This window comes from Leuresthes tenuis, unplaced genomic scaffold (assembly GCF_036924035.1).
Source record: "Leuresthes tenuis unplaced genomic scaffold, fLeuTen1.0.hap1 SCAF_13, whole genome shotgun sequence".
Classification (NCBI taxonomy): Eukaryota; Metazoa; Chordata; class Actinopteri; order Atheriniformes; family Atherinopsidae; genus Leuresthes; species Leuresthes tenuis.
Window position 1 is genome coordinate 14,426,724 of NW_027325367.1, and position 23,733 is coordinate 14,450,456.

Below are 23,733 nucleotides of genomic sequence, written 5' to 3' on the forward strand. Positions count from 1 at the left end.
CCACCTGTTGCTTTTTTAGTGCCTTAAGCAACAGATTAACCTGCAAAAGAATTTTTAAAAAATGGAAAATGTGCAAAGAGGAGTAGAACATTTAAATTCCACGTTTATTGGAAATAGTATCATGGTATCTGATGGTTTAACTGAGAACTTTTTTTTGAGAAGAAAAAAAAAAGGTGTACCAAGGGTCACAAAAGAGTGGGAAAAGTTGTTCGAAACCCATTTTTTATGGCGGAACATCTCAGAAGAATTCTGATTGGATGGCAACATGACTCTGCTTTCCCAGCTTCTTTTTTGGACATCCGCCCAGCAAACCGGTTTGAAACGGGCAGCCTTTGATCCGAGAGGATTTACACAAGATTAAGAAAGACGCCGTTTATGTGTGAAGTAACACCAATTTTTTTTTTCTTTGTTTCGCCACACTTTCACGCCTAATTGATGGCGTGCAGACTCCTAAGTAGCTCTTAACTGCTGTAGGCTGCTAGGAGTGCTTGGCAGGTGAGGAGCAACGAGCTCCTGAGAAACACGGGGGAGAGACGACAAAGGCAACAACAAAAAGGAAAACAAGAGAAAGGAAAAACAAGCTTATCGTGTTTATTACTGCTGGTCTGGTTATTTTCCTAGGTTTGCTTAAGCAGTCACCTCCCTTGAAAACAAAGTAGTGTAAAGGAGAGCGGCTTTGCATATGTGGGAGATTTCAAACGGCTGGTCTTGACAACACTGGGATGGATGGTTTGACGGAGGAATGAAAGGATGTGGAGACATTCTTTTTTTAACCCTTTTTGGTCGGATTAAAGATAATTCATTCTTTAGTGAGGCTTTGTTGTTGTGTTTGCAGGTGAAATTATACGTCTGCACTAAAATAAACAGAACGTGGCGTAACTAATGTGCTTGCAAACCCTTCTTAGAGATGAAATATTCTCATCTTCCCCTTTCTGCAGGCATCTGGACAGGATGTCAGTGAGGGGTTTGGACCCCACCTGTCCCTCCTCTATAAAGCGTGAGCCCTCCAGCCCCAGCCCCAGCTCTCAGGGTGACGTCAGCCCAGCCCAGCCCAGCCCGGGAAGCTCCTCCTCGGACACAAACTCCAGCTTTGGTCCCCTCGCCAAGGGCCTTCATCATAGCAATGGGCTGGACTCGATAGGCCTCCATGGCCACACGGCAGGGCTGGCCAACCACGGTGGAACAAACAGGTTGATATGAATCACATTGATCTTATTTCAAATGGTTAACGTTGCCACAGATATACGAGCACCTTCTTCCTCTTTTCTCTCCACTTCTATCCAGGAGGTTTGAGGAGGAAGAAAGCCAGGTGAAGTGTGAATTCATGCTGGGCTCTGTGGCCAAACGGGTGTGTCTGGTGTGCGGTGACGTGGCCTCAGGCTACCACTACGGCGTGGCCTCGTGCGAGGCCTGCAAAGCCTTCTTCAAGAGGACCATCCAGGGTAAGAGAGAGAAGCGAAAACACACAAAAGGTCCCACACAGGAAGACGCTCAGTTTTATAGTTTATTGTGCATGACTGATAATGAATTCCTGCATCATTTAAACCTGTTTTACAAGCAGCACGGTGCAGATGGAGTTGTACCCCAAGCGTTTGTTTTGGTATAAACAAGCCCTGATCATCTATCTCATTCGCTTTGGCATCCTGCCTTCAAAACTGCAGAAGGGCTTTAAATAAAGATCTGTTTGCAAACAGCTGATATGAAGCGCATTGTGTGTACAGTCAACATGTCGGAGTTCAGGCTTTAAAGCGGCGGAGAGCTACAATGGTTTGTGCTGAGCGTGTTCTCTGTGACTTTTACCCTTAAAGCTGAGCACTGAAAGCATGCAGTTGGTGTCTTTTAAAGGGATTGTACTCCACTTTGGCCCAGGTCAAGTGCCTGGTGGGCTTCGTCTTGTTAAGATCTCGAGAAGTTGGCTGCTGTAAGTAGGTTCAAAGGGCAGGTTGGAGCGGCTTTCACGTCGGGAGAACTGACGTCTCAATTCAGGAGATACTTCCTGTTTCTAATTGAGGGTGGCAGCAGCTGAGAGTGCCTGCAGCAGGCTGAATGCCATCAGGCTTAACCGGCAACTTTGGCAAGTTAGATCTAACGAACTGGAGGAATCTCGCTTTGTGACAGGAAAAAAAAAGAAAGACCATTAGATATTAGGTCTATTTTAGTGCTGATATGAGCCAAAAAGTCAGGATTGCTTAGCTGGTTGAGAATCTTATCATGATAGTAGACAATAACCATACATTGTTTAGTTATTGTTTCCCATGGAATTACATGGAATTGTTTTCTCTTCCCCTCCAGGTAACATTGAATACAGCTGCCCAGCGTCCAGTGAATGTGAGATCACCAAGAGGAGGAGGAAATCTTGCCAGGCCTGTCGATTTGTGAAATGTCTGGCTGTGGGCATGTTGAGAGAAGGTCAGCTGTACACTGAAAATCCCTCTTAGACTTTGGCCCAAACCCTGTTTGCGTAGCTCTTCCTGGGATTGATCAGGTGGTAAACCTGGCAGAAGTTAAAATCCCATCCTTTGGACTGTTGACACAGAGAGTGAAGGCCAACACAAGCCTGGCTGCTTTTTCTCTGTTGTGCATTCCAAGAATCGGTAACATAATTAGGACTAACACTTCTTTTAATAGGCCTTTTCACACAGTGGTCGTGCCTTATCAGTGCAAAAAAAGATATTCCCATTTGGCCCCTGCTGTACGTTGGGCAATTCACACAGAGGAAAAAAGACAAACCGCAGGGAGGGGTTCAGCATCCAATCATTGTGGGTTTACACAGAGCAAGCTGGCATTGTAGAATCACCTGAGTGACAGCAGCATTGTTGGAAAGGAAGGTGTTGTGCCGGCTTGCCCTCAGACTTTCGGCCGATCCGGTCTTTGGCTCAGAGGCACATTAGTTTTCCATCATCATTGACCCCCACTTCTTCTTTTGCACTTACACACAGGACAGTGATGCTGAGGGGGGGGGGGGCTAACTTTTCAGCTTTCCTTCATTCTTGTTCCTTCAAATTAGTTTGTGGACGTGTGCCAGTTTGCAGAGTTGTGTTAGGAACACCGCAGCAGCTTGTGAGTTAACAGAGGCAGCTGTCAGCTGAAGTAAAACCGCAGAGACTTTTGTGAATGATTCTTCTCCAGCAAGTTAAGTTGCCTTCGCGGTTCAGAGAACTCATTCCCAGAATTTTCTTGGTTAAACTAAGGTCAAATGAAAACAGAGTGCAACAAGTCATATCAGTGATCAGTTTAGCGTTTCCAAATGTGCACATGCCCATTGTCTGCAATGAAAACCTCATCCCGCATTGTCAGATATTTGAAATGACATCTTGCACAGCGGTCAGGTGCTCCTTTAGTCTGACTGTGTGACTGCTGCCTGGTGACATATTATTGTCCAGATTTAGAAGTGACTCAGAAAGGAAAACATTAGCGGCCTCCTACTGTACAGGCCACTTGTTGCCTTTTGTGTGCGGCCTAGAGAAGATAATACAGCAGGAAGCAGATAAAACATGCAAGAGTGTGTGATAGTGAAAGCAAAGGTTAGGCATCTATTTATTTTCAGAATTAAATCCCATTTTATGTATGAAAGAGTTAATGAAGAGGGAAGAGGCCTATGGCCAGGTTAGTTTATTCAAGTACTCAACAATAATTCAGCGGCTGCCACATCAATGTCTACAAAGCAGACAGTAAAGCAGTAAACCAGACAGAAAGTAAGTTATGAAAACGGCAATGTGCCAACTGAAAAGGGCCATTACTCATTCAGTCTGTCAGGGATAAACATTTATGTTTATAGGGCTGAGTCTGTTGTTGCAGTCCAGCCAAAAAGAAAGTTGTCATTTTAATTGGTCTCAGAAAGAAACAGAACGTGTCCTGTCACAGCATCATAAGACTGATACCTGTGCTACTGCTCACATTGTGATGCCTGATCAGGAGCTGTTAGTGCTCTGGTGACAGTTTTCAGTGTTTACAGGACAGGTCTCCAGCTGCAACTTTCCAGTTGAGGGATTTTAATGCCTAACGGCTTCCACGTGTGGAGGCAGAAGGGCTGGTGGAGGAAGAAGAAGTCACAAGACCTTATTACTGTCGTTACACCTTTATTTAACTCTTGCCTGTTTGATTAGACTTTTAAATGCACATTTTCACAATACTTTTATTCTTCTACAGCAAGCTTATCTTCTGTTTTCTTGGTTTCCATAGTAATGGATCCTATGACACTAAAGTCATCAGCTGAGAATGTTTGGATAAGGTCTCATGACGTCAAGTTTGAACATCGAGGGTCTTTCTATGACCTCTATCGGACCATTTTCTCTGATTTAAAACCCTATGCTAAAGAGGTGCCCTGTACTTTAAAAGTGATCTTGACCATTGGTGCATGTGGTAATTGCTCTAAGCTAACCTGGACCTCTTGAGTTGTTCTTGAACGCACCGTCTCTAGCTTCCATGTTGAGGGATCACAGGATGTGCAAATTATTCATTGAATAAGTCATGATTCGAGATTTTAATTTTCAATTAAATCAAAAAAGTCATCTTTAGTCAGACTTACGCAACACAAGCCTGTACTTTTTGATTTTAAAGGACCTTTGAATGATGTAACTCCAGATGTTCGTGGCTTTACTCATTTTGCCAGAAGACAGAAGACAGACGTGACTCGGCTTTTGCAAGTGTTCAGCTAAAGCTCAGCCTCCAGATAACGTGTTTACACTTTCTGTGATTGTCTTACTCAACCTGGCTGACATTTCGTCGGGTCAAATCTTTCAGCCCGTACCAATCCAGTGGAAATGGCGGCCAAACCCATGAAAACACGATCCCGGGTTGTTGTAAAGTTGAATGATGTTTTAATGCCACCTACTCATCTCTAAATGCACGGCAGCATTTTGTCACCGCATACAGTAAGTTATGGAGACACAGAATTATAACATGTTTACATGCGTTTGCGTAAAAGAGTGTGTTTAAACGTGTCAGTCAGCAGTCGCATTCATGCTCACACCTCTGCGTGTTTTCCCCGAGTGTGTGTCCTTTTTCTAAATTAGCTGCGTTTAATAGGGCAGGGGCATCAACAGCATCCCAGTCTGCCTCTCAGCCGCCCTCCTCTCTCAACCCCCTTTGCTTTCCCTCCTTCCTCGTAAATTCCTCCAGATGCCTTGTGGGATTCCTGGACCTCCGTGAAATGCGAACTGCCCCTCGTAACTCCTGTCGTAAGCGCCCTCGTAACGCGCTTCATCGTGTCTCGTAACGCCCCTCTTCCCTGGAGAGGCCGCAGTAAACTGAGGCATAGGGAGCTGTGAGGTTTAATGGGGAGAGTCAGAGCCACATTAAATACAGAGCTAAAAGACATATAGACCCCGGCCAGGATTTGATTAAGCCCTGTTTAGTGGCCTTTTCCACAGTCGTCGTTGCCTCTTAGGGCAGCGAAGACATGTATGTTCACAAAACATGAGCGGCAAAGAAAAAATACAGTTTGTAGTTCAGATAAAAAAGTGTTTCGGTATTTGTGTGGTTTAATTTCTGAAGAAATGTGGGCAGCGATGAGCCAATTCTATTTTAAAGCACCTCCCTATGATGTCTTAATCTGTGCTCTCGAATAAGCATCACCACCAGGTACTGAGCACGGAGGGTGATGATCAAACCACTTCCTGGGAGTGTAATGCTGCAGCAGTGATGGTGGTGGAGGCAGCCATTAGTACTTTAGTCACAACATCTGAGAATCCTTGGATTGTTTATGGTAAACTCATCGTGGCATCGGTGATGACGGCGGTGGAAGCGCAGCCTCAGAACAGGTTAAACTAGATGTGCGGATATCGGGATGCTGTGCGCATTCTCACGTGAAAGTCAAGACACCCTTCAAAGATGACATAGCGATGAAAGCGGCAAAAAATAAATTGGCCTCTGAGTAGTCCGTGGGCTGTTGAGAAGAACAAGAGGAGGTGTTTGTGTCTGTTTTGTTATCCACCAAAGCTATTCTTGGCCTTTTGGTTGTCAGCACATTCCGCTGTGAAATGTTACCCTGAGTCCGGATGTTGAGGTCTGTCCCACTTTAATACAAACAAATGCACTTTGCAAACAAACCTCACACCTGTCTGTCAACGCAAAATCATATCTAAGAAACAGGAAATCGTTTCCAGTCTCATCCACGCTCGCCCCTAAAGACATAAACTCTGGGCAAAGGACTGATATTGGACAAAGAACCACCCTCTTCTTTTGTACTCCTCTTACTTTGCAGCTTTATGTTTTCACAGCTTCGTCATAATCCTGAAAAGTCAGACCTGATCCTTATGTGGCCTAAAACCTAGAACACTTTTTGAGTACTTTTAAACTTTCTATTACAACTTAGAACAACACTGAAGCTAACGAGTTGCTTTTGTCAGGATTCATTACAGGGTTGACGGTCGGTCAAATGCAGATTTGATGTTATTTATTGTTGTGCTTTTATGTTAAACCTGCACTGCCAAGCTCTTGTCTCTTCTTGATCTACGGTAATTAAATTCACATTATTGACACGTGCTTTTGACATTAATCCTCACCATCCAGAACTCTGAAAACAGATTTCCTCTTTCATCTGGTGCACTTCTCAGTTGGTTTTTCCATACATTGTTTGACCCCTTAAACCCCTCACTAGTACCACTTTAAACCAGTATTATGTTGCATTTCAATGGGAAGACTAATTGTGTAGTGGAAATCTAATATCACGACAGCCCTAGTTTTTTTTTTTGCACATTTTGTTGAGGCTGCACAACCACGTTTGTGTCCCCGGTTTCACAGTGGAGTCTGCTAATGTGTGGCCGTCATAAAGTCCACATCAGAGCCTTTTTGCATCTGTTGATTTCACAGTGCGACGGCCCCTTAGCCCTCACACGGTTGGTGGGAGCACGCTTCAAAGTCAGCCAGTCTGCAGGTATGAAGATGGGGATTTAACCATAGATAAACGGAAGGAGACACAGACCTGGAAGCAGACGGCAGAAATGGAAAGCAGTTGAGGAAAGAGGGAAAAAAATCAACTAACAGGCACGACAGTGACACTTTTAGTTCCATCAATCAATCATCTCTTCCATTTAATCAATCTCTGTTCATGGGACATTAAGTTAAAAAGCAGAGATTCTGTAGGATTATATTGAATTATATGTTATGGTAATTGCATACCTATAAAATGAGACAAAATAGCTTTACAAACCAATGGCACGGAACTGACAAAACCTCTCCACACGTTTTCCACGCCTGATTAAGACGATGTGCCATTTATTGTTCTTAATGTTGGTGCATGATTTCCACAAATATCTGCACAACTCAGAATAAGAATAGCAGGCTGCAGGTTCAAAGGGATGGAGTATTAGTAGGAGGTGTCAAGAGGAGAAATAATACCCACCGCGTGTTTCCTGCAGATGCCATTATAGAGTTATTCTGGGCCACTATGGCTATTTACACTGTACTGGCCAAGTAACCCAACACCACTACTGCAGGCTTCCTGAGTCACATTCACACCACCTGAATAAAACATTTTCTTTGCAGATGGTGGTTGACATTCATTATGTTTCTCCTCCGTGACTGTTATCAGCCCCTCCTCATCTAACGGTCCACTTTGCACACACACACACACACACACACACACGTACACACACCCCTAAATCCCCATTGTCATGGTGACAAGGTTGCCCCGTTGCTTGTTAAGTTGAGCATTTGTCACTGGCTGCTCTAAAGTCGTTGGGTGTCGTGTTACAGAGTGCGTGCTGCCCAGCCAGCATTGGACTTTCCCTGTCCAGTCTCCTTGGGTTGACAGTACATGTGAGCTGAGGACTGGCCAGCGTGCCGATAGTTTACAGGGTTTAACGCGATGCTTTTTCTGATGGCGGCCTTTTTTGAAAGTCTTGTCAATGTCAATTACTATTAAGAAACATCATTATAATACACCAGAACGGATGATATATATTTAAAGTTGTTTGAGGTCTGTTATTTCACTTCCAAAATCCACAGTTTCCACAGTGTTCTCTAACCTTTTAATGAGAATTACTTTGATTCAATTTTACTCTACAATCTCACAATAATAAAAAAAAAAAAACCTTTTCTAAAATCATTACATCACTCAAGGCTGTTTTTTGCATCACTTGCTGCTGTTTATTCAAGTCGCTGTGATATGCGACGCCTTCATTAATGCTTCATCCTGTGATTTGTGCAGGTGTGCGTCTGGACCGGGTTCGAGGTGGCAGACAAAAGTACAAGAGGAGAATAGACGCCGAGAACAGCCCGTATCTGCACCCGCAGAACAGCTTGCCACAGAAAAAAACCTGTACGTACAAATCCCAGCGAAGTACTCATCCCAGCCCGATGGATTTCTTTATTGTGGGTGTGATCAGGTTGCAGTCTGAGAGTTTACAGGTTACTCTTTTCCATTCAAAACGAGTCAGTATCACAGCTGTCTTGAAGATGAGTGCGATTTTATTTTGTCAAATGATGAAAAATGGGCAGAGGAGAAAAAAAATCCGGAGCAGTGAAGAAAAACAGTTTGGAAAATGGCTCAAAGTGACACATAGACATGGAAAATTAATAGAATGAGAGTAAGAGCAGACCAAGCTTTAACCGATCAGAGCAACAAAACATGGAATGTAGTGCTGGGAGGTTGAAGAAGCGGTTCATGTCGTAATGACCGTTCTACATCAGTGGCAGCCATCTTAGTTACTGGAGTTCTTCTGTAGAGCTTCTCTGTACAATCATGTGTCAAACCCACCTTATTTAGACCAGCTGTTGTGACTCAGCTGACTCTAACTCTTCTATAACCACTGATGTCAGCGGGTCGATCGTGGTGAAAACACCTCTGACCTCTCACTGCTTAAACACAATCTTTCTGTGGTTTTTTTACGCATGCATGTGACCGTTTCCTGTTTATTTTTCATTGGTTGTGTCTGATGTGCGTCTTTGCTTTGTCGTTTCTTTTCGCCCCTTCTGTGACTTTTTCCAAAGAAGTCGGTAATCTCGCTGAGATCAGCTGATTAGTTAAACGCTTGTAATAATACCGGAGTAAACTGCAGCAATGATAATCTCTCTCTTAGTCTCTGCAGGCGGTGCGGCCGAGAACAAGGTGGTGTCTCTGCTGCTCGTGGCCGAGCCGGAGGGCATCTTCGCCATGCCGGACCCCACGGTGCCCGAGAGCGACATCAAGGCTCTGACCACGCTGTGTGACCTGGCTGACAGAGAGTTGGTGGTTAACATCGGCTGGGCCAAACACATCCCCGGTACGATTCGGTTGTTCACTCACACAAGCCACCACACACATTAGGCCCACTAAGTCTTTAATCAGATAAGAGGAGGGATTGTTGGCTTGGCTGTGTGTTTTCTGTCAGGCATCCTCTATATATGTTTGTCTGTGTGTGTGTTTGTATATATATATATATATGTGTATACATTTGCTCTAAATTGCATACATGCCCTCACTGAACAAAGTGCGTTTCCACTCCAACAAGATGACCAGTGGCTACGTGAAGTTTTAATTTATTTCCAGCTGTCAGAGTCACAGAAATCCTCCTGACCCTTGGAAGACATTGAGCTCGTCCTCTGACAAAGATAACACTAAGGGTTGTCCTTAAGGGCTTTTTTTGGGGCCTCTTCTTTGAATGAAAGGGTGAAAAATGGCAGGGAAGTGCACTTTGGCAGCAAAGTTTCAAATGATTGTCATCACGCAGTTGCCATCACGTGCAAGAGAGGTTTGCTGTGTGAATACGTTGCCAAACTCAGGACTTTGTTCAGCAATCAGGCCGGAACCCAAATACATGTTCACAGGCACATTCATGGCAAATCTTGACTCATGAAGAGCATTTTTACTTCAAAGGAAAAATAGTGATTCTGATTATGTCTTCTAATGCCTGCCAGTCAAATTTCTATTGATTTAGCAACATCCCTGCAGAGGTTGTTGGCCAGATTTTACAAATACGCCACAAAAAAAAGACTTTATTTTGATGTGAAGCAGAGATCCTCGAGCATGCTTTGCACATATCTCTCAGTTTGGCTTCCTGAAGAAACGGCTTGAATAATTCACAGTAGTTTAATCAATCTGAAGCTTCGGCGAAAAGTTGGACAAGGAGAGGCATCTGGAACAAAGGGTTATTTTTACTGCCTCCTCCAAATTCCCCTCCGTCCGTTCTTCGTATCTCTTTGCCTGCGACTGCTTTATCAGCCGTGTTATCCGCACCCAAAACATCAGCAGGGACACACCTGGGTCTTTTTGTTGATGTCTTGTCTCTGAAACGCTTACAAAACAAACAAAGCAGGTGTGCGTGGGCTTGTTTCCCTCTGCTGTACTCGTCTCTGTATTTCTACCAACAAAGTGGACACGAGGCAACAAATTAGTGTGTCCTGCTGTCCCTCATCAGCATTTCCATAGTTGTGCTTTGTAAGAAAACCACCTCCCCATCCTCCCACCCCCAGGCTGCTACTGTCTTTCTCTTCCCCCCCCCCATTTTCGGCTCTTTACTGTCAGCGTGCGAGACAGATGGAGTCCGACTGATGGGTGTATATTTCTAGCCCTTTGCCAGTGGAGGGTTCTGTTCGGGGAGCGGAGCAGCGGTGAGAGGCGGCCGCACACACAGCAGATACCCACCTGAGGGAAATGGAAGTATAGGGGAAAAAAAGGGACTTTTTTTTGTTTTTTTTATGCAGACGTCAAAAACATTTGACTCAAACTCCCGAAATGTCACCAAAAATACATAAAATGTAACAAAAACACGTTGCGGCAAACAAAAGTGGAAAAATTCCCATCGTGGAAAACGTTCAAATTGGCCGCCCAGTTGTTCTTCATCAGTGTTGGATAACGTTCAGTGCTTTTACTTTAGAATTAATACTGCAGTTAATAATGGGATGGCTGTCAGAAAAGCTCTCAATGAAATTAAACTAACTTTAGGCAGCTGAGGGCTGAACTGGAATAACTTACGACACCAGCCACTCCAAATCAGTATTTCTCAAGCAACTCTTCAATAAGGCAGAGATGTGCATCAACCATTCCCATCCCTGTCATTACCCATATATACAAATGGAGGAGGCTGTATAGCTTCCAAAACACCAATCCGCCTTAATTACTCAGATGTTTTCAACAAAATAAATAAATCACCATTGCAGAAAGAGAAACTAATCTCTCATCGTGATAAGACTTTCTGAATTCTTACAGACAACTGTAACAGACTCCAATGAATCAACTGCTTCATCTGTGAAAAGGCTACACAAATTTAGGACGGCTCAGAACAATCCTACAGGAAAATTGAGTAAAATTCCATTAAATCTGATCTCCTTTTTTAGCACTTCATCAAGAGTTGAATCCTCTTAGTCCCGCTTTGTCCTCGTAAAACTTGACAATTGTTACCAACCTTCTGAACACCCATCTTTTTGCTAGCGAACTTAGCTTGTTAGGTAGCATGTAGCCCAAAAGAAACACATATATTAGTCAAATATGGGGTTTTGTTCTTAAAGCTCACATCCATGAGACAGTTGGCTGTAAATTCAGAAGAATCACGGTACACACAGGGCTCAAAAATATTTGTCTAATCAGATTTAAGATCCAGACTGCTGCATGTTTTACCTCCCTACCTGTTGCTTTATTACTAGAGTCTAAAGAGGCTGTCTTTTCAGTTACTGAGAAGTTTTGGTTTGTTGCAGATCAACCTTTTTCTTTTTTATTAAAAGAAAAAGAGGATCTATGCAGAGGAAAGGAAATATTGTTAATTATAATCGGAATCGCCTAAATGAGATGAAGGTCATCGCAAGGGTGAGGACAAAAAGTGAATACTGGACTATGGCACTGCTAAAGCTAAGGGGGGAGAGACTGTAACAGGAAACAAAGAAAAAAAAATGGTAGCGAAGAGATGCGTTCTCCAATTAAAATGGCTATTTAAGAAAGAAAGAGAAAAAAAGACTGTCCCTTCCTAGCAGCGTAATGGCCATGTCACATCAGCTCTGCGTGAGTGGCAGGACACGCAGTCCCCATTGCTGCGAGAACCGGGGTCCTGGGCAAAGTGTCCCAGGCCATCTGAGTTCTTTGCCTTGGGGGAGGTGAGTGTGACGGGGCAAGTGTCCTGCCTGCTCCCCCTTCTCTGCGTCTGCTCTCATCAGGCAGATTGACAGTGATGTGGTCTGAAGTCTGAAGGCCAGACTGGCAGATGAGCTGGCTAAAGACCAACTGCCCTCTTTGTTTTGGCCTTTTTTTTTTTTTGACTCAGTGATGCAAGTTGGCTGTCGAATACGAGTGTGTTTTAGCCGACTGTGGTGTTATTGCCAAGATGACATGATATGAACTGTAGCTGAGGAAACTCGGCTCCGAATGTGGAGCATCCTGTTGGCATAATAGGCCGGGGTTATCTGTTTCTAAAATTAACGCTGTGGAGAACCAAAGTTTGCAAAGAAAAAGGAATATGTAGAGCTGGAACATCATTATTGTTTGAACCACTGGGATTGCAGCCAACTGTTGCTCACAGAACTGTTTTTATAGGGTCTTATTTTTTTAATCTCCTCCATCAGAGTGGCCCCTTTCCTCTCATGTGGGAAACAATCTGTGATGAAGCCGTACATCAATAGGTAGAAATGGCAGTGACAAAAGAGCTTGAAGTTGGCCTCTCAAAACCCAAAGAAAACACACAGGGAAACGGAGTGACAGTGAAGCTCATTATCACTCTTCTACCAGCCCAATGAGAAAGAGGTATGATGTCATTCGGGGAACTCCCCAGTCTCCATAAGGCTCTGTACAAAGCTTCCGGATCCTTGTATTCAAACCAGTCGAGGCTACCAATTAGTGATCCTGCTCATGCTACCTTTAGACGAACTGCTCCAGAGCTTCCTGTGCAAGAGCACATAATCAGCCTACTTTACATTGTAGAGGAGGGGATTAGAGCAATTCAAAGTCCATGTCCTTTTGGTCCTCATCGTCTTTGTCAAATATGTCGTTTTTTCTGAACTGTGACTGATCGAGGTGCATGCGCAGTTGTAGTTCGCTTACAAATTTTTAGGCTACAAGCAGAGGGACCTGCTGGACCCGTGGGGACTTTTGCTTATGAGGAAATTCACATCACGCAGTCCTCTGGCATTGAGGAAACCCTAAAACACCTCTAAAACCTCTGAAAGATTGAAACTGGTCTGAATATGTCCGTTAATGTCAGCTGGTACTGGCCATGATTGGTTTCCAAAAACAGAAATAGTTGATTATTTAATGTTTTTTATGATTTCTTATTAATATTGGCATGTTAGAACTTACTTTTCAAAGGTGTTTCCATCTGGCTTCATGGCCATAATTTATTTTCTCTTCAAAAAAGACCAAAAACATTTTATTTTTGCTGTTTACATCTCTCTTTTCTCACCTAATATTTCAAATTACACGTAGTTTAAAAAAAAAACTCAAACGATGATAGAACTTCTGGAAACAGAACTGTCCTCTCTGTTCTATTAATTTCTATTTTTTATTGGTTTAACGAATATTTGTCCCTGAAATCTATGGGTAAATTGCTTGAGGTTTCATCAAACACTGACTCACACAGGTCTTTCTCCCTGGTCGATGGCTCTGCGCTAGAATACTGATCCCTATTGACCAATGAAATTGTGCACTGACAGCACTTCCAATCAATCAAGGGGGGATAGCGGAGAAATGGTTGCCAGTGGCGTCGCCGTGGTGATTGTAAAGAGCGGTGGCTCCTGATAACAATCGCCAATACTGTCAAAAATACAAACACCTCCTCCTCCTCCTCCCCCAGCTCTGTAAAATCACCCGTTTAATTACAGTAAACGTGTGTGTGAGAGTGTGTGTGCAGGTTTATGCGGGGGCAGTTAGTGGGTTTAATCATACTCCAGTGGGGTGTAATTGTCAATCAAAGTAGGTGTGTCCTACAGAGAGCAATTCAATTTACCACCAATTCACTTCCTCCTGTCCTTTATTATGCCCTTTGCTGTGTGGCTGTTTCATAAGCAAAATCCTTCTTCTGCAGGCACATTCTCCATTACATCCACTATTAATATAAAGTCCATCCAAATCTCTGCCAGACTGCCAGGCAAAATGTCAAATTTCAAATTCTTTAACCCTGAAAATATAAGATAATGGGATCCATGATTACTCCCTCTTTATCAAATTCTTTCAAAGTCAATGTCCAACCCATAACCTTACATCAATCCATCCATCCATCCATCCATCCATCCATCCATCCATCCATCCATCCATCCATCCATCCATCCATCCATCCATCCATCCATCCATCCATCCATCCATCCATCCATTGTAACCTTTGTCACAGGATCGGGTTTTATTTTGAAAATCCTTCTCTTGTTTCTACGTTACTCAAGATACCGACCATCTTCCCTTTATGCTTATGCCTTCTCATCCGCTTTCCTCTCCAGGCTTCCCCTCGCTGTCTCTTGCAGACCAGATGAGTCTGCTGCAAAGCGGCTGGATGGAGATCTTGATCCTCCGCGTGGTGTTCCGCTCGCTGGCCTTGGAGGACAAGCTGGTTTACGCAGAAGACTACGTCATGGACGAGGAGCAGTCCAAACTGGCTGGCCTGCTCGACCTCAACAACGCCATCCTGCAGCTAGTGAAAAAATATAAAAGCATGGGACTGGAGAAGGAGGAGTTTGTGGTCCTGAAAGCCATCGCACTTGCCAATTCAGGTGATGAGCTTGTTATTACAGAGACTTACAGAGGCTTTGTTGCTGCACAAGAATTTACCTGAGATTCACAATTTCATTTTCTCTTTCAGACTCCATGCAGATTGAGGACTCGGAGGCGGTTCAGAGACTCCAGGACGTCCTTCACGGGGCGCTGCAGGACTACGAGGCCGCGCAGCACCCAGAGGATCCTCGGCGTGCAGGCAAGATGATCATGACCCTCCCCCTCCTCCGTCAGACGGCCGCTCGGGCTGTCCAGCACTTCTGCAGCATCAAACAGGACGGCCGTGTGCCTATGCACAAATTATTCCTCGAACTGCTGGAGGCCAAGGTCTGATACGAACACGGACAAGTCCCGATGCAAGAGGTTCGGACGAAAGGGAACGAAGGACAACGGGTAACGGTGGGGTTGGACTGGTTAGTCAAACCTGTGTAAGTATGCTGACCCGCTTTGAAGGGTGAAGACAGATGGACGGACGGTGTAAAAGCAGAAGAGTCGCCTTCTACAGATATTTCCAGTTACATGCCAAACATAGTTTCTTTTCTCAAAAGACCACCTGATACTTGAAGATCCTCGTGGATTATTTTGTTCATCTCGAAAGCCTGTAAAATCTGCATTCTTGTGCGTTTAGAGACCTTTTTTTCTGATTTGGTGTAAGTTATCCTTTTTGTATAGGGAAAGGTCAGCGTGTCCTCGGTGGCGTCCGGTTAAGTCTTGCCAAAGAGTAACGACTCGTATGATTGAATAATACCAGCAAATGTCCACAGTAAAATGACGTGGCCTGTGAGACGTTCATATAAAAAACCTGCCTCCTTGCCCCGGTTGTGTATGGAACAACTATTCGTCTCCTCGCTGCATTCATGCACATGGGATTAAAGGGAAGGGAGGAGGTGACACCACAATAAGCGGCCTCCTGGTTCAAGCAAACTATTTCAGGGAATGAGTACTTAATGTCACGATGCAACTGAATGACAGAAAAGTAATATTTATTTAAAAGTGACTGTTCTTTTTGGTTTATTTTGCTTATAAATGAGCAACTGCAGTGGACAATGTTTTGTTTTTTTTTGTTTTCTTCTTCTTTTTAAAGATTTTTATCTGATATCGTTGCGAGACGTTTTCTCTTTACCAGCTTCTCTGCTACAGCACTGAAATCTACATCATATCATGACATTAGAGACAACCCGATTATAAGTGGAACCTGTGCTTGTGGAATCTGTACTGAGGATCATCATGTTGTAGAATTGTGTAGAAGACTAATATGACTTTATGTAAAAAAAAAAAGGCTGCCATACTGTATATCCTGGATTTAGGGAGACGCTTGATGTCTTTTCTATGGTAGAAGTCTGTGTGTAGGATAAAATTTGTGCACTACTTTTCCTTTTAGCCATAACGTTTTGGGGGAACCTGGCTCTGTTAATCTGTTAGCGTGTGTTGTGTGAAGAGTCTCTGAAATGTGTCTTTTGCCGCCCGTGTTGAATGAAGGGATTAAACGTGGGAGGAATCTCGGCTGTGACGCCACGAGGTCTCGCTCCTTGTCTGACTCGAGGTACCGCGAGGCGGGCTTATTTTTGTGAAAGATGATCAGATGTGGCAGCGATGCGACTGTTTAAATATTTGTCCGGTGAGATTTTACTGTATATACATCCGGTCGTATGCCAATGGAGGTGTTTTAAAGATGCAAATAAGCTTTGTCTGGATGAGCTGTGCCGTTGCTGTTTCACTCTCAGGTGGATTTTTTGGCAATAAAAACGATCCCCTCAATGCAAAAGCTCATATTCTCCCAGTGTCATCTTCTTCACTAAAGCGGAGAGGGGGTCTGGAGCAAATTCATTAAGAGCTGGTAAGTGGGCGCAGTCTATTCTGCACAGTCTGACAATAGACTGTTATTTCCATGTATGGCCCATTATGGGCCATCACAGCCATCCGAGCCCAGTTGGATGGAGATTTATAATTAACAGCCATAATGTAATGAAGTCTAACAGTGGCCTCAGAGAGAGCTGGTCATCAGTGGCCTGTTGAGGCTAATAGAAGCAGAGGCATTCCACTCATAGCCAATTCAATGTGAACAAACTCCTTCTCTAATTTACTGTTTATTGAGGTATTTCAGAAATGCTGCAATCTTTTTCATTTACAAGTTGTAGAGAAAAGCATCATTTTGGTGGTTAATCAATGAATTTCTCAACCGCTCTTCATGTGAAGCGTCTGTAATGGCTTTGTGATCTGCTCCTGAATGATGGTGTGTTTTAAACTTCTTCAATCAGCGCCCACTTAGATGTCCTCAGAGGCTACAAGACAGCACCTGTAGTGTATGTGAAACACTTAAATTCCTTTTATTCACGCAGATGGACATATTTCATATGATTAACATTTCATATGATTTGTGCACCGTGCCACGCTTTCTCAGTTACTTAGTAATAGATGCTTCTTGGGATAAGTAGCTGATGCCAACAAATGCATTATTAAGCATCTACTAGAATCTGCTTTCATCAAATGCCTCAAAACGAGCCGTTATGTATTCTAAATTGAGAGGGAGAATTGATTTTTTTTTCAAAACACCATATATAATAGAATTTCATCAGCTCCAGTGACATTTAACAAGTACAACTTTCTCCAGTTTGAAGCTATTTATGTCAAGGCCCATAAAAAGAAGAAAAAAAAAGGTTTGAATCGTCTGATTCACCTGGTGAAAAACATTTCAGATTCCACAGGCCTCAGTTAGCATGTTACATGCTCTAGTTCATGGCAGGTAAGTTAGAAAAAGACTGAACAAGTATGGCTTGTTTGGAAGAATAATCAAGAGAAAGCACGTGGCAGCACAGTGTAGGATTGCAAGGGTGGAATTCTGGAACGATGCCCTTTGGACAGATGTGGCCAAATGGAGGATGTTTGGTCATAATGAACATCACTATGACCATTATTTGGTGAAAATAACAAGGAGCACATCAGCACAAACGGCTCACAGTTGGGGTGGTGGAGGGCTGATTACTTTGGCCTGTCTGCCAGCCACAGGACCTGGGCACCTTGAGGTCATCGAGTTGACGACGAACTCATCTGTTGAGCAGAAAAGTCAGCTGTGAGGCCGTCTGTCTGACAACTAAAGCTTCTTTGAAACCCGAGTCAAGCCGCGGGCCGGTGAGCCCAAGCACAGCGGCAATATCTACAACAGAGTGACGGGGAAAAAGCAAAGAACCGAGGTGTTGCGGCGGTCCAACACTACAGCTGTCTGATATACTGCGGTGGGACCTCAAAAGAGCCTGCAAAACCTCAACGGACTGAAGCGACGCTTGAAAGAATCCTCCTCTATGAGCGAGGTACTGGTGACGTCATACAAAAACGCTGCTTCTGCGTTGTGCCTTTAGTTTCTGAATTCTGACAGATAAATAACAGTCACGTGTTGATGCTCATCTGAGGTTGCATTCACCTCATTCCAAGGAGCTGGTTAGCTCCTGATGTTTTTTTATTCATGTCACAATTCTAAAAAAAAAAAAGAATGGTTAGCTACAAATGAGCAACACTGCTTTTACGAGAAGATTAAAGGAGCAGCTTAAACCTGACTCAGTGAGGATGGCTCAATCGATAGAAAGGCAAATCAAAATCCAAGTGAACAAATTTGTCCCATATCCCTCCCCATCTGTCAGCAGAACCCAAATAATCTCCTTCTTTATCTGTGGTTAAAACTCACGGAGCGCACCGAGGGATTTGGAGCAAGCTGGAGAAATTTTCCCCACATCAGCTGTCAGTAAGTGAGTTAGTGATCTTGAGTGATACATCCCCGTATGTTCCTCTTCTTAAATGAGTTAGTATATGTCTGGTGGCCGTGTTGCCCAGACACCCTGGTGATGGATGGGGCCCAGAGGAGATGGGCTGTTAAAAAAAAAAAAAAAAAGGCTGATTCTGGCACTCAAGGGTGAGATCACTTCCTCCATTAAAAAAAAAAGCATTGTCCCGAATCACCACAGCAAGGTATGAATGCTGATTAGGGTATTAGATGGAGGATAGCTCCTCTGTAAAAATAAATCAAATGAGCTGAGAGTTGATATGGGAGGGGGGCTATGATACAGAGCAGTGGTGACAGAGACTGAGGACCAGCGGTTACAGATTACAAGACAGCTAAATAATCACTTTAATTTCCAAGGTTGTTTTTGTTGTGTGACATGCGGTGACAGTAAACTCCTCTAACCTTACAAAGTTTCCCCTTGAAAAGGCTCCCGAAATTGTTTTGCATGATGTTTGTTTCTTGGAAGGCATATTCGCTGATGTGAAAATCTAAATTTTGACCTTGCGAACTTGACCGTTACAGGTTTCGTGCGTAAAACACAGTTTTAAGTATGACTGGATTCCACCACGATTCACATTAAAGTCTCACATCGATCTTAAACTCAGAGAAGTCACGTGCTATTAAAAATGGGACTGCGATCCAGCTTTTTGTATGCATCACTCTGCGATATGAAGGTCAAGTGAAGGGGTGCCTTTAAGTAAGTAGGGAAATAGGCCACATTACGAGTTTGTTCCGAGGGCCCCATTGTTCTGCTCAGAGTGTGGGGTGGGGGAAGAGGATTTGAGGTAGAGGAACGAAACAAGACGGCAGAGCAGTAGAACATTTGTAAAGGTCCAGATCCAAACCCCAGAGTTTCACCCATGTCTGTGATGTGTTTCCGCGCTGCAGATGGACACGCAGATGCACATCGGCGCTAACTTGAGGATGACGCGAAGAAAGCTGACTTTGTGCAACTGGTTTCAGTGCTGCAGTGTGGCTCTTAGCTGCGGACTGAGGATAAGGGGCACTGCAGCTTGGCTTGCATAACGACTTCCCCTCTCTGCTGTCTTTGACTCATTCAACCGGACACTTCCGAGCAGCGGCACTACCAGAAGACGCTGAGCGCCATCGTGTGGTTATTGAGCATATCGCCAGGGCACCACGCTGAACATTTGGGTCATGTTATTTTCAGATCTATTTCAAGCTCATATTCGGTGAGGATGTTTCTCTTTTCTCTTGCTCATAAACACAAAAATGTACCTGTGCGCTTCCACCAATGCAACAACTTCAACTACTAAACGCATGAAAGCATACGCACACTGTGGTAAATGAAATATTTTCTGTTTATTATTTTTTTTTTGGTCACTACATATTAGAAACCCCTTAAGCACTGGGATACTTTTTGGAACACAATGAAAGCCCAAACTAAACAGCCTCAGGCGCAATGGATCGGAGACATCTATCCTGATATGAAAGGACAAACAGCTCTGGGGTGTCAGAGGGGCGATCTGCTACAAGTCTTCAGGTAAAGGGAAACCCGACACCTGACTGTTACCATGGCGCTGCTTAGGAAAAGCAAAGGTTGGTGGGAGTTTTAGAGGCACGGCGGAACAGCCACGCAGTTTCTTAAGTTCTGACGCGAGATGCGTATTTTCTTCTTTGTTCTCTCTGGGAAATGTCAGCCGCGGGGTTGGGGAGCGAGACTGGGTGATCTAACTTTTTTTTTTTCTTCTTCCCACATCTCGTCTCCTCCGGTCAGCAAGTAAAAGTATCAGGTGTGAAATATTGATGGGGCGACAGGTGTGATCCTAAACACTTGGCAGGTCTTTGGCCTTTTGATCGATGCGTCACTCGGCGCGGGGCTGCCAGCACCACGGACCCCAGCACTGGTGAGTCCCCTCTGTCTCCCCCCCCCCATCAGCCCATGAAGGCTTTTTTTTTTCTCATGGTGTAACAAGACAATCCACAACATAGGCCTCTACGGGATGACTCTTGTAGAAATGTTGCAGGCTACTCTTTGCGCGTTTCTTTTGCCATTTCCAGGAGCCTGGCGCTATACCCGCAACTTCCAGTCATTTACAGCAAGTACTTTTGTACTCTGTGGACATACGGGAAAGATACTGTGTGGAGGCTTGTGCCATCTCTGATGCCTAAAACTAGGCCACGCAGGCCACTGTGTCTCCCGTTACTATGTTATCTGTTCCACAGCTCACACGTGATCGTCTTTCATTCTCACAGTATTGATTGGTGACATCTGTCAGATGTAAATCCTCCAGGGTGCGAGCTGTTTTTACTGAAGAAGACATTTTCATAGAACTGCTTAGTGATAAGATCGATCATCGATTCACTCCCTTTGGACCATCTGAGGTACGTTCACAGGAGGATACTAATTAATTCTGCTGTAAGGTGGTAAATCCTGCAAATACGGGCTGATAATTGTGTTTTTACATGTAATATGTGACAAAATGCCGGTTAACCGTCATTATTTAATTTTTTTTAATGTATATGAATAAAATCAATAAGACGTACCCTGTGTGTTAGACTTGTGATAGTCCTCAAACCCCTCTTACAGAAGCAGGACAAAGGAATATAAATAGGTTTTGAGCCTCTTTGTGTTGTCATTTGTAGATTCTTTGTTCTGGTTCTGTGATTGTTTCGGTTTCATTTCAGTCATGTTGGGCCTGATTGTGTCAATCCGCCGTTCATTCATCCATTTTTCTGTTCCCGTTTCATCTTGTTCTGGGTTGTAGGTTTGTGTTCTTGAAGAATTCACACCGCTGACCTTTGACCTTCCATCTCGTCAGTCTTGGACTCGTTTTAGGTCTTAGCAATGTGCATGATTTTTTTTTATCTGTTTTGAGACATCTTTGTCCCACTTTGCGGTTGTTCAGAACTTTTTTTTTTGCTCATCACTGTTTTGTATCTTGATTGCGATGGTTTGAATTTGGACTTGAGCCTTACAGGTCTGCTCTGTCATCCTTCCATGACTATCAAACCCTAAAAAAATATGTGTTTAATGCAGCATTTAAATACAATTTTTTTTTACATGTGTTTGGAATTCCAGATTCACCGAGCCCCTCTCCTCCAGGAGGAGGAGGAGTGGGTGGTGATCAGGTCGAGGGAGGCCAGAAAAACCAGCAAGTCGTACAAGAGCTGTGGTTCATTGTGGTGATGGCAGGCATCGCCCTGCTGCTGCTTGCCGTCGTGTTAGGTGTCACGCTCCATAAGGTAAGAGACGGCGTGAAAACAGAGCGGCAGCTCTCAGGTAAGAAGGAAAAGCTTGAACCGATTCTTTTGTCCGTGTTGCACCAGGCCCTGAACAAACCCCACGTCACCAGGGAGAGACCTCCACTGGTGGCCCTCCCCATGCAGAAGAGGAGCCCCATGGCCGTCTACCCAGCCAGCAACTCTGTCTTGGTGAGGGCTGCTTTAGCTTTGGTGCCTAATTTTCAGATTGGCAACAGAAATGTACAAACTGGGTCATCATCGCAGCAGATATTTTACCTCTAGTTGCAGAAACTTCAATAGATCTGTTCCACTTATATGTCCTAGAAAGCCCCCAGCATGAATAATACCAGCTCTAGCTGACATTTGATTTGTTTTTGGCTTTTTTTTTTTCTTTCTTTCTTTAGAGTTTTTAGAAGCTTTTGAAATACATCACATCTTGACCCGTTCCCCCTGAGAACGCATCTTCATCTCGCCGACCTTCCTCAAAGTTATTTTCGGGTCAACCTTTTGACAGTTTCCACTAATTTAGCACGCCGTAGAAAGTTTCCTCACGTACTTCTACGCGTTTGTGGCCCAAATACAGCAGTCTCGCCCACTCTTGCCTTACAGTTCGATACGGTACCCGACACCACCAGCTTCTCCAACAGCGTGACCCTCAAGGGCTTCACCATGAAGATCGAGGTAAAAGTTTCCCATCAACACATGCAAAACAACAGTTTGTGCTTTATTTGTAAGTAAAATGTTTGTTTTTTTTGGTCTCTGCAGGAAGTGCTGGAAGCCAAATGTGAGCCTGTTGATGAGGTTCCTCTGCAGGGTGAACTGGGCGTCCTCGGCGTGAATTCTTTGAGACGTAGCGTCAGCCAGATGATGGATGGCAAGTCGCTCGCGGGGGATGACGATGTGTGGGACCCAAACATTTCAGGCCATGACAGCGGGATGGTAAGAGAACCCAAAACACGTATGCTGGACTTGTTCAAACTGCAAGCACAGTCACACTTATGCAACCTTTTCTTATGACCTCCAACATGACAGCATATTGCGTTTCACAAGCCGTTTCCCCTCTCTCCAGTTCATGGATGACGAGGAATTTGTCGACACCGTCAAAGGCTTCAGCACCGTGAGGAAGGAGCACACTATGTTCACCGACACCAACCTGTGACCCGGCGACAGCCTTTCAGCCCCGGCGGGACACCCTGGATGTCTGACAGTCTGAGCAGCGAGGCCACGCGCTCAGACTGTTCCGACCTGCCGCGGCTGAGGGGGAAACGCCAAGGACGAGGAGCCCAGCACCGTTCACCAATAACTGGGATGACACCGAGAGGGACGAGGAAAATGTGACGATTCTGACATTTAAACGCAGCAGGGCAGAGGCGGCTGCTTTTTAAGAATGATTTTTCTTTCTTTTGAAGTGTCTAAACGGGCGCGGCTGACATAAGAAACCAGTCATATATCAAACCTTTCCCATCCGGTATTTTTGCATCCGTTTTACTTTTTCTGACCGCTCTCCTCTGGAAAATGTGTCCCGTCGTTCTTTAAATGCGTTTGGATGATGGAAATCAGAAACTGGTGTGAACTTGCACTTGTCTGGTGAACACACAAAGGTGTACGTCAGTGCCATTAAGTTCATCTGTTGTAGCTTTTTTCCCCCTCTTCTTTTCTTTTATCATCCTGTCTGACTGATTAGAAAAGATGACAGTTGTTAAAACCATTAAAACCAGGAAGAGCCAAATGATGTCATGCTGATTGGTTTGTCAAACTAGGCCACTGTGAACAACTAAATCATTTGAAAAGGAACCACAAACGAAGCTTCTTTCTAGCTGCTGAAAGCAATGATCAGATGAAACTATAAAAACAACGCGCCTTCCAACTGACATCACACAACATTCACATATATATTATCTTTTTCAATTCTTTTTATTTGAAATGAGTTGCAATGCAATGTGGGCACAAGAACATTTGCACCAGTACACTCAAGAATATTGTAACAAAAACGAACATTTACAGAATAAATTAATAAAACTGCAGTACCACATGAGACGGTAAACATGAACCCCCCCACACACACTGGGGGAATTCTATTGCATTAAGAACAAAATGGATTTATTAAATGTACAAATATTTTCAGGCATTTACAAAGGCAGCCTCT

The 23,733-nt window shown here is 44.1% G+C and overlaps 2 protein-coding genes across 4 annotated transcripts in view; both read left to right on the forward strand.

Moving 5' to 3' along the window:
* Positions 1–16,375, forward strand: part of LOC140266889 (estrogen-related receptor gamma-like) — a 29,630-nt gene extending 13,255 nt beyond the window's left edge. For all 3 annotated transcript variants that reach the window (XM_072362016.1, XM_072362015.1, XM_072362014.1), the window contains exons 2-8: positions 939–1,190; positions 1,285–1,442; positions 2,293–2,409; positions 8,153–8,263; positions 9,024–9,206; positions 14,335–14,604; positions 14,694–16,375. In XM_072362016.1, the coding sequence (XP_072218117.1) occupies positions 952–1,190; positions 1,285–1,442; positions 2,293–2,409; positions 8,153–8,263; positions 9,024–9,206; positions 14,335–14,604; positions 14,694–14,938 (1,323 nt within the window). In that variant the 5' untranslated portion in view covers positions 939–951 and the 3' untranslated portion in view covers positions 14,939–16,375. The remainder of the gene's footprint in view (positions 1–938; positions 1,191–1,284; positions 1,443–2,292; positions 2,410–8,152; positions 8,264–9,023; positions 9,207–14,334; positions 14,605–14,693) is intronic.
* A 3,350-nt stretch (positions 16,376–19,725) lies between these two features.
* LOC140266989 (usherin) lies at positions 19,726–23,231 on the forward strand. The gene is made up of 6 exons (XM_072362137.1): positions 19,726–20,248; positions 21,424–21,587; positions 21,672–21,776; positions 22,197–22,268; positions 22,353–22,526; positions 22,657–23,231. Exons 2-6 carry the CDS (start codon positions 21,531–21,533, stop codon positions 22,744–22,746), a joined length of 498 nt encoding a protein of 165 aa, XP_072218238.1. The 5' UTR covers positions 19,726–20,248; positions 21,424–21,530; the 3' UTR covers positions 22,747–23,231.
* The last annotated feature ends 502 nt before the right edge of the window (positions 23,232–23,733 follow it).

Bases quoted from the DNA above. Each gene is read 5' to 3' on its own strand.
- LOC140266989 (XM_072362137.1), top strand. From the start codon at position 21,531: ATGGCAGGCATCGCCCTGCTGCTGCTTGCCGTCGTGTTAGGTGTCACG. The intron at 21,777-22,196 runs GTGAGGGCTGCT...CTTGCCTTACAG, and splicing joins CAGCCAGCAACTCTGTCTTG to TTCGATACGGTACCCGACAC. The intron at 22,269-22,352 runs GTAAAAGTTTCC...TGGTCTCTGCAG, and splicing joins GCTTCACCATGAAGATCGAG to GAAGTGCTGGAAGCCAAATG.